This window comes from Chaetodon auriga, chromosome 14 (assembly GCF_051107435.1).
Source record: "Chaetodon auriga isolate fChaAug3 chromosome 14, fChaAug3.hap1, whole genome shotgun sequence".
Lineage (NCBI taxonomy): Eukaryota > Metazoa > Chordata > Actinopteri > Chaetodontiformes > Chaetodontidae > Chaetodon > Chaetodon auriga.
This window is the reverse complement of record NC_135087.1, coordinates 10736981-10748051: the sequence shown is the minus strand read 5'-3', so window position 1 is coordinate 10748051 and position 11071 is coordinate 10736981. Positions and strand designations below refer to the sequence as shown.

Genomic DNA, 11071 nt, shown 5'->3' with positions numbered 1-11071 from the left:
GTGCTCTTGAACAGTATAGCGCAGTGGTTAGCAGCCCTTTATGTGGTGCATTACATCATGCTGCTCTTCGTCTTTCTTGTTTTCCAGCCTGTACAATAATCAATGATAATAATAATAATTTATTTGAAATAAAATAACAGTCTTCTCATGTACTTATTAGTCTGATTGTTGCACTTGATCTGTCTCAGTGAACTTCAATGACACAGCGATGTGTTACCGTAGCTTCTTTATGCTGAACTTGGTCTCGGATGTGATTTTCTAAAAAGACCTTTCGCTTGGCCCGCCTTTTTGCCCAGCCCAAAATACCAGAGGTACAAATTCAAGCCTCAACATGTTTGCTCTGGCTTGACAGTCATAAGATTATGGAGTCAGCAGACTGTGTTGTGCATTAGGCGCTGTTACTGCAAAACACGGTGTTGATGACAAAAGGGGACAAGATTGTATTTTACAGCCAACAATAGAAAATTGTATAAACGCAGAGCCTCTCTCCCTCTCTGTTCCCTCACTCTCTTTATTTCTATCACCGATCAATACTCCCCTCCGAGTCCATTTGCAGCCACACTGTCCCGACAGCCATTTCTGTGATAAATGATAACTCCGCTAATGTTTGAAATACAATAATGCTATTTGTTCATCGTCTCTGACAGAACAGAGCGAGTCTTGAATTATTGCATTGCCATCTTTTCTTGGCACAGCCAGTCTGCAGAGATTGGATAATTACCCTTGCTCCACCATTGAGCAGCTAATTAATTTGTTCCATGCTGCAGCCCCTCTGACGGCGTTGATCCTTGCACTGCAGACATGTGCTCATTGAGCTCAGCTAAGCAGGAATTATTATCAAAGGTCCCAAAGTACAGTCGTTGAAACCTGACACACCCAGAGTATTAAATTTAGCCCTGAAAGGAAGCGTGTCGTATATGATATGTTGTAGCTGAAAAGTCCATTAGTCATTGTGTGCTGTATTTATCTATATGGGGTATATTTAGTGCTTTAATGTCATGATACCTTTGTCTTTAAGTGGAGTCAGTTCTCAGCGCCTGTGTTGCATCAGCAAATTAATCCCTTGGATTAACTAAGCATTTCGCTAGACACATGAAGTCTATTTTAATCTACTTTAGTTGCCACTTGTGTTTACTCATCCCTTTACTAGTGGGAAGAAATGGAAAGTAAAGCAGAATGACACTTTTTATCAAGGATTTTTAGCTATATGGGTAATTCCAGCATGCACACACATACAGATGCGCTGAACCTCAGAGACATCAGAGTACAGGTGATCCCACAGACACTCAGGGAGCATGCTCGTACGTAAATTCATTTCACTTTCACTTAATAAGTGCAGTAATTAAGGAAATCCTACTATAGCTATTCTACATCATATTTGAAAAACAGACACAGGCAAATGAAGCACAAAACAGCTGCACAAATGAACATAGTTGAAAACATACTCGTCTCTTGAAGTGCGACAGAGGCTGAACAGACTAAAAGAAATAGAGGGATCAGAGGAAAGCAGCTGCAATAATTTAACAAACTGATTTAGAGGTGCTTCATAATTTCCACTTCAAAATTTCAGTGTGCATGTATTTGCATTTTAATAGTCACTCTTTACTGTGTGTGTGTGTTTTAGAGAGGAGGGAACAGCATACAGTGTGAGTCATTGTTTCTTGTTCTGCTAACTCAACATCACTCTCTCTGTCATCCGCCGCTGTGGTTTCAAACTCAACCTGAAAATGAGGTTAAACGCCGGTGTCATCTTTGCGTCTTTTATCTAATTTGTACTCTGCCTTCTGGGGATCAAATCTAACATGGTTCACTCCTGCGCCGACACACAAGCAAGTCAGGGTGGGGTCTTCCTCCATTGCACATGCATGGCAAGCTGGACTGAGTCACATTACCCACCGTGCTTCTTGTCTAGCTCAAGGTGGGGGTAGGGTATCCCTGGAGTCTCTGCCACCAGACAGGAGACACTTCTGAGTCATCGCTGTCACCTGTGACGTCACTGCAGCATCATGAGTAGAAGAAGAAGAGATGTCCTGCAGTCAGAATAGCAATGAGCTTCGTATCTAACAGCCACAGCATCAACATGTCGATCAGTGTCAGTGCACTTCTTGATAGGATCTTGCCCACTGCTGACCCTCATCTTACAATATATTGATTATCTGGAAAGCATCGCTGTAAGAGCCCCCTCTTGACATGACTTTTCATCCACACTGGATAATCTTTCCTATAAATTGTCTTTATTACGCCCTTTGCTTTCACCAGATGATCAAACCAGACATCTGGAACTGATCAGATCACGCAGGAGGATCTGTGAACATTCAGCATCGTCCTGTAAATAATGGACAAGAGGGGATAAATTAGAGGAAAGATGAAGAGAAGAAAAAAAAATTGAGCAGTGCTCCATCGCACTAAATAACGAACACCAGCAGCATTATGAGGTGCCATGAGTGTTCCCGTAGCGGCTGCTAATCCATCATCAAGACGAATCGATGGGGCAATGTGAGCTTTGGGATGGCAGTGACTTTGAATATTGCATACAGTGTGAGTCTGATGGATAACCCTCCCCCGTGGTGTCGTAACCTTCCCTCTCTGACCACCCTCTGAATGGCTTTGTCCGAAAATAAATTAGCTTCATATCAACCTCAAGAGTGCTCTCTGACGTCCTTCTTCCTCCTGCGTGTGGAGGAAAAGGTGTCAGTGAACACACAGTAATATACGTTTGTTGTGTCAATTTGCACAAGTAGCATTGCTTGAAAATGTTATAAGCATGCACAGAAATACTGGCAAATCATCTACAGGAGGACAAACTAAGGCATGAATAGGATGAAACTGTAGTTAATCTTCAGACACGAGTGAACAGACAAGGTGTTGCAAGTTAACAGCTTAGATACAAAGTCCAAAAGTGCCACAAAAAAGGAAATGTTTCTATCTCCAGTTCAGATCTGTGTTTAACCCACAAAGCTCCGACTGGTCCACGATTAAAAGCCTTTTTCAATGCAACATTTTGCAACACATCAATCAAAAGACCACATCATAAGCTCCATTTGCCTTTCCAATGAATGTCTCATTTTTTGTTTCCGTGAAATGCCACCCCACCTTCATTTTAATTTGAATCAAAAATCTATCTGGCAGGTTCATGGTGAGGCGGTTTGATGCTCTCCAGTTGCCAATAGTAACCAAAGCTAGCCAACAGCAAAATCCACTCGGCAGTGAATGAAGCAGAGAAGTGTTGAGGGGTGTATTATATCACTGAAGATTACAAGGACCATTACAAGAGCTGTTGTCAATGGAAAGAGTGCTGCATCAATGTGGTGTCCTGACAGAATCAAACAGCGCTGGTCACGACCTAAATTCTGCTCGCTTCTATTCTTTACATTGTGTAATCTATGTTATGTAATTTTTGCAACAGTGTGTGTTGTTTTTAGACCTGCGGGAAGTGGTGATGTGGCCCTAAAGGTGCACCACATATATGTTTTCATACATCAGTGGCTTGTGAAAATCAGTGCCACTCCACAGTTGCACACTGCATCTTCCTGCAATCCCATTTTTGTGATGAGTTTGCAGTAAAGAGCCTCATTTTTCTTGGCTGCCGTTCATTGATATATTTTTTTAATGAACTAACGGGTTCTTCTTTGAACAGAGGATCTATACTCCTCTGATGCACCTGCTGTACCGCAAGCATCGCAGCCAGCAGGCCATTCATGAGGAGTGGGCTCCGGTCTGCATTACGTATTTGCAGTTCACCTCTCCGCCGCATGGAGGCACGATCGGGCCTGGGCGGAACAAGCAGAAAAAGGGGCCGGATGAAATCCTGCTGGAGTCCGCCAATAATAGCTCGAGTTGGAGCGCGCTCGTACTACGGAGCCACACTGAGGGTGTCTGCGCGCATCGCACACTGCTGGGAACCAGGCGGACGGAGCGAAGTCTTGCCTTTCTGTCCGGGAGGAACCGCAAGCACACGAGGAACGAAGACGTGAGGATCTCATACGGCGTCGACTGTGAAGACAGACAGGCTGACTCCCTCAGGCGGCGTTAGACTCCTGCACGGCCCCGTTTGAAGGATCACACTGTTTGGCTCCGCTCCCTCTCCCCCGCTTGTCAAACCCAAATCCTGAGTGTCCAACGCGCGTACCTCGAAGGATTTTGTTTGGTGTTTCTAGTATTTTCAGCTGGATCATCACTTTAAACAAACACACACACACAGAAGTGGCCAGCCGACGCCGAAGTCAAAGCAAAGGATTACAGTTGTTTGTAAAGCTCTTGGTTGCGCTTGCAGCGTCTGCATGCGCGTCCTCTTCTCCGAGCGCTGATAAATCTTCTCCGCCTGGACTTTGGACCTGAGTGAAGGAGCTGCACTTGACAGGAGCGGCACCGACAAAATCCAGGGAGACCCAACTTCACACTTGAGCCGCTGAGGGGGGGACAGAAGTGAAAATCCTGCCAAAATGCCTCTCGCACAGATCGCGGAGCCATGGCCCACAATGGAACTAGTGCAGCTCGAAACGGAGGTAATGCGAGGTGAAATGTGTCCGTGTTGCATGCATTGTTTGGTCAGTTTCTACCGATTTGATCCAGGTAACATTAAAAAATGGCGAGCGAAGGTGCGCGTTCAGCCCTCAGTTGAAGGTGTCACCAGTTCTAGAAAAGCGATCAAGGGATAAGTTGCTGAAACGATTGAGTCTCCGCTCTGCTGGTTTATTTAAGCTGTGCACACAGCTGGGGGTGAACAGACTTGATAAATAATGCATAATGTATGTCCTGTGATTTAAACAAAGCTTGCATTTTTAATCAGGTTAAGTGAAATTGTGATGAATGGGCTGTTCATGCTTTAGAGGACATGTCAGCTTCTGTTCAAAGACACACTTCTTTGGAAACACACATGTAGAGGCCTGTTATAGACTATGGGAGGTGTTTCATTATTATCTATTCATTTTAGAGTTTTCAGTTGGCTCCAAAAGTAGCTTTCAGAGCTGCAGGTCACAGATAGTTAACTTTCCAGTCTTCCACTGAATGCAGCTCCCTTGCAGAGTTGAGAATCAGACAGCTTCATCATGACTGTCTCTCGCCTGTAAAGTGATTTCCTTCTCTGTCTTTTCACGCATGGCAGGGAAGAAGTGGGTAGGGACAACCTCCTCCAGGCTTGTGAGGACTATTAAACTGACAATTTACACGCTGAACTGTGTGGTACATTTCAAATATAATCATGTGGGCTACCTTTAAGTGTGAGTTTAGGACTGAAGGCTGCAGGATGAGTCTGATTTCTCTTGATTTACAGTGGAAACATGCGGGCACCTGCACCGGTCTCCTGCTGTGTGACTGTGTGCATCCGCTGCAGAGTTGTAAAGTGGAGGATGACATCGTTTAGTATGGACTTGAGTATGGACTTAACCCTCTAAAGAGAGAGATCAGTGGCGGCAGTGTTGTCCAGACCCCTGTTATTCTGATGTAGCATCATTATTCATGAATCCTTCCGCTGCCTCTTGAACAGGCTGCTTAGTGAGTACTTGGCTCTCACATTGTATGATGAGCAGGCAGGAGCTGTGTGGAAGCAGCCTGCACCACATGTAGCTGCAGGAACTGCCTCTTTTGAATCAGTCTGTCAGTTAAGCAGGTGAAGCGGCCTGTGGTCGCCACCTTTTTTTTTTTTTTTCATGCGTCTGATCTCACTGATGAATGGCTCTGTGCACGCTGGCCTCAATCAGCTTCGCAAGACACGAGTCTGATTATAAATTAGGCTCATTTTACTGTCTCTTGGTTCTGGAAAGCCTCTCAGGATTTGATGGGAGTGGAAATTTAATGGATGCAAGAAAGAGCATGAATTCGGTGAAAAATGATTATGATGATTAAACCTGAGGTCTGATCCATGAAAGACAAATTAATGAGTCTTGCCTCATTAAGGAGTACTACCACTATTAAGGAGGCGGACATTATTGATTGTGCAGAGGCAGGTGGTACAGTTAATTGTAGAGCAGACAAATAATATTTTGTAGTGCTTATGATGAATGAAAAACCTAGTTTGCTTGCAGTAATTTAGAAACCGTGTCATCCTGACATAGTTTGTCCTGCAGACTCCACTATTTACAGTATTCTGCAGCACATGAGTTGGCTGAGTAGCGTATCGCAGCTGAACAGATGGCAGTGCAGAACCTGTGAAGAGTGCTAAGTTTAAGGCTGCGAAAATACCCTGCCTTTGGTATGTGTAATGCTCCCAACTCCCTGATAAGCAAAATTGTGAGATCATTGCTAAAAATACAGCACATGTGAGTAAATACTAACATCATATGTGTTGTAAGGAGATCTTATTTTTGCTGTCGCATGCATGCTCTGGCCACCGAAATCCAGAATCTGTAACTGATTTGATGACACAGATCACTGCCATTCACAGTGGGACCTGTGCCATTTATCTCTGTCACCAACCTACCAGCCAGCTGCACACTTCGGTGCCTGATGGCAGAGAGAGAGGGAGAGACACCTCAGGGCTCAGATTGATTGAGCAGTAAGAGCGAGTGAGAGTGGAGGCCATGCCAGTGAACATGTTGGCAGAGTCAATCGGGAGGCAATGGGAGTCTGCCTGGTCATGTGCACAGATGGGACGGACGGAGAGAGACACACTTTTTGGCTGATCTGGAAAAAATAAAGGAAGCTTTGTATCATAAAACCTCCATTCTCGTCAGCACACAGTGATGCGCTATGATATGGCAGCTGATGAGAAGTCTGTTTCCCCCATCGCTCTTTATGCGAGCGCTTGTGTTTTGGAAGGTGTCATGAATGGAAATCAGACTGAAGGGCTTTTGTGCTGGAAACTGTGGCAAAGCAGGCGAGGAAGTAATGTGCAAAGAGAGCTATTAAAAAAAAAAAAACGATTTGTTTGATTGAGCCCCTTTATTCATCGGCAAACCACGACGGTTATGAATTAACTCCTCAGTGAGTCATCTCTGATAAGGCACTTCAACAAATTGTCCCCAGCCTGTCTCAGTTGACTCACTACCACCTGCACAGGCCACTGTCATTCTAGGTTAGCGAAGGTCCTCCAAAAGATCTGAATCATGCTTCTCGTGTCTTTAGTTATTGCAGATTTCCAGCAGAAATACTGGATCCACATTCCCTCAAGCCTTTTGACTCTCAGTCAAGAATCCCTCATATGCCAAACCTGAAAGTCAGGTACAGCTTCTCACCTTTGATCATTTCAGTGATTCACACAGGTGATGCTAAAACTATGAAACCTTATGACAGCTACTGGATATCATTGTGCTGACTGTAGCTTAAAGCAGATGAACTCAAATAGAAGTTATGAGAAGTCACAGAGTGAGATATTAATGAGGGATATTTAGGTCTTTAAAAAGAACAAGAGGAAGTATAAGCAGGTGTGTGTTAATGGGACACCTGAAATGACACTGATGCAGGTGTTCAGTAGTGACTTTGCTGCTTTTTTATCGCTTTATTCCTAGATGAAAACGCTCATCATTTTTCCCATTTTGCAGCTTGATGAGACACTTTGGTTAATTTAGTTTTGCGCTTCCTACCTCTGTGGGGGTAATTTCGTTTGAAATGGTTTCTGCGGTTTCGTTCTGCTGTACTATCCCCCAAATCCTTTCTTTTCTCGGCCTCAGCTAGTCCTGGACATGTCGTTTACATTCTGAGCTCCTATCTTCAACAGCTTCTAGGGCCTGAAAGATGACAGATGAGGTGAGGTGATACCAGTGTGCCAGCTGCAAACAGCATCAGCATTGAATTTAGCTCCAGTTCTGGATGAAATTGCATTTGGAGTCTTGCAGATTGAGGCTTAAACTCCTTTAAATCCATTGTCACTTATTGTGCTTTTTAATGCCTTCTTTCTATTTAAGATTACACATGGAATTCTGTTGGATAGAGGAGACAAGAGCAAAGCACGAACGTGTTTATACAGCAGGGCTACACAAGCCAGGACTTAAAGAGCAGGACTGTGCAAGCCTCGCTGGTGGAGAGAGGAGACTGGAGTTTTTTCAGTCATTACGTAACGCGGCCGCCGCGAAGAGGCGAAAGCAGGGTTAAAAAGACGGAATGTGTGCCATGTTTGCCAGCCAGGCGTGGTCAGCAGTGTGCTCGAGCGTGTTCATGCTCAAGTTCAGCTCCCATACATGCTTTGCTCTGTGTGCAAGTAGCTTATCCGCAGCTAATCTGGGTGTGACCTGCGGCACACCTGAGCAGGGCTGCGGGAGTGGTGGAAGGCTGAGTGGGCATGTGATAACACAGCACTCTGCCTGATAAGTGGCCCCAGAAAGAGTCCTCATTCCTTTTGACTTTTAGAGTTCAAGTAAAGCTGTGAGTGAAGCCAAGACTGTACAACGTCCACCTGTTCACCTGTGGGTAGATCTGCAGATTTGGTGCTGTTAAAACCAATTTCTTCTCTCTTCACTTCACGTCCAGGAGCTTTTAGCACACTCTGAAAAGGACAGAAATAGCTTTTGTCCATTTTCTGGCATTGACCAGAAGAGGACATTAGTAATGTGACCTGCTGTCAATACTCACTGGCAAGTGAGATTACAAGAAATGTAGTCAGATAGGATTACCGGTACGGACAAAAGAATGGATATTGTATTTCTTGGTTGCGTAGCTACAAGGCAGCGCTGCTCAAAACACGCCGTGAAAACCCAGATTTATCCATCAAACGCACACAGCATCAGTGCGCTGAGATTGTTTACTCTGTCTAATCATATAGGAGTCCTGTGAGAAATTAAATGTTCTGCTGTCTGGCTCGCTTTAATAGGCTGGTCTTTAAATCTGTCCGCAGCGTGCTGGTGCCCTGTAAATGTCTTCCAGCGGACATGTGTGCGTCTTGTATCGTTTTTTTTTTGTATGTCTATAGATTTCACGCACCACCGGACATTGTTTTTTTTGGGCATATTTATTCCAATTTTTGCTCTCATTGAGGAAGCCCAGGGGAAGGAAAGCACCAGTAACTGGGCCACTAGGATCAGCCATGCAAAGCTAATGAGGCTGAAATGTGTTGAGCAGCAACGCTGGGAAGGAATTGCTGACCACACACGCACACATCCACACACAAACCCAAGACAGACAGTTGCGCTCATGCACGTAGGATTTCCTCCACTGCGCGTCACCATGCTGGGTTAAACAAAGCCAACCACACAAACCTCAGTGATGGAAGATGAGGTGAAAGGAAGGAAGGAGCCAGAACATGGAGGGAAGTGGGCAGATTTCACTTTTTGCTCCTGAAAATTACATTGAATGTGTCTGCATTGCCCCTCAAAACAGCACAAGTGCAGCAGTTTGGGCTCATTTAAAATGCAGTTTTATAGAGGCGGGCCTACAAGCATGATTTGTGACATCACAGTGGTTCAGAACCAATCCCGATCCAATATCCAACTTAGAGCGTGACGTGGGAACGTGAAGCTTCTGGTGCACAAACCTTTCAGTGATGTTGGAGATATTTCCTGTGAGGTAATTAAACTTTTGACTCACATTTGTTAAATCATACATTCAGGATTTTAACTAAATAACAGAACTTCTTTTTGTGGAAAGAACATATCAGAAATAGTCAAAGTGTTAAGTGCTTTTTTTTACTTCTGTACATCTTAAAACATGTCTGCAGGGGAGCTTTGATTCACGGCTCCAAAAACACATCTGTGCTTGACTTCAAACTGCACTTGGCTGCGTAATTGTTTCCATTTCTCCCATGTCACCTCACATTACAGCTCTTACAGCTTTTATGACTGGCATAGTTTGGCTAAATTAAATTGCCTCCCTCGAGATCATGATTAAAGTCCAACCAGATGAACTGCTGGTCTGTAAAAAAAAATAAAAAATAAAAAAAACAAAAAAAACAATGCCCAGCTTGTCCAATTTATAGCTGTCGGTTGTTGCTAGAACGAAACTCAAAGCAGAAAATAAGGAAGTACAGCCAGTTGCCAAACACATCCAATCTCAGCACAGGGGACGATGTGTTGTGAGGTATTAACTGCCACGATGGATTCAATCCACAGGCTGTGGTCCTTCTCCTCAGAAGGTGCTTTTTCCCCGTCGGTGTGCTTGAGTCCAGCAAAGTGGTTTGATTGTTATGGCCGCTGCCTGTCATTGTATTGACCGCCTGTCTTATTTTGTGCAGTCTAAAGGAAGAGGAAGAGGGAAGAGGGCATGGAGGAAGCGAGCAGCCTCTCGGTCGCCCCTCTGTAATGGAGAAACAAAGCAAAAAGCGGAAAAAGGAGGGAGTTGCTATGTAGGATCTTCTCACAGAAGTGTTTCTTTGATCAGTCGACATAGATTTAACTTCACACGTTTCAGAGGTAGAACACTGTCTTTAAAAGGCTGTTGTTCATGTTAAGGTCGCCACAGGGAGTAGTCAGCCCGTGAATACAGTTCTAGTGTGGCTCTGGAGGAGCTTTGTCACGTCTGAGAAAATCTCTCACCTCTGTAAACCTCTGCAGAAAGACATGGGCGTTTACAAGGAAGGGAGTTGCATTATGGGAAGTGTAGGTTATTGTGTTTTGAAGAGAGGATATCGCGACCCCTGCTGTTTCGATTTTGGCTGTTCTCTGTTGATTTTGAGTCCATGTTTTGCAAGAATGGCAACATTTTTTTTCTTACTGGCCCCATTAGCAAGGTACCTGGTTCATCACCTTGCACCATGACAGCTAGCCCTCTGAAATTGGGTTTATATAAAAAAAAAAAAGAATATATATATATATATATATATATATATATATATATATATATATATAACAGTATTGAATGTTTTACATTCAGTACATTCATTGGTAACAGGTGATTGTATCATGATTGGGTTTGAAAGGGGCATCCTGGAAAGGCTCAGTCGTTCACAAGCGAGGATGGAGCGAGTTTCACCGCTTTGTGGACACGTGATTGTATGAAGGATGTTACTACAGTTTGTTTGCAAATGACTGATTGTGTTTTTAATTGTGCTGCACAGCGTCCCAGCTGTTTTGGAATCAGGCTCGTGTTTCTCCTCCAGTGTCAGCCCGGCCTCTGTAGACCGTAGCGGTGACAAGTGATCCTAATTTGACTTGCCATCGTAATGCTTTTTAAAAGTTACCTCACAGGTGTCTCATCGTGCTGTTGA

General features: G+C 44.2%; 1 protein-coding gene across 2 annotated transcripts in view; it reads left to right on the top strand.

Annotated features, from left to right (window-relative positions):
* The window catches only part of rps6ka1 (ribosomal protein S6 kinase a, polypeptide 1), a 53123-nt gene that overhangs the window by 1919 nt on the left and 40133 nt on the right, over window positions 1-11071 (top strand). Inside the window, exon 1 of one of the 2 annotated variants that reach the window (XM_076748050.1) lies at window positions 3855-4505. The exons of the other annotated variant lie outside the window; for it this stretch is intronic. Within the exon in view, the coding sequence (XP_076604165.1) occupies window positions 4443-4505 (63 nt within the window). The 5' untranslated portion in view covers window positions 3855-4442. Of the gene's footprint in view, window positions 1-3854; window positions 4506-11071 lie in introns of those variants that run through there. 2 annotated transcript variants of the gene reach the window in all.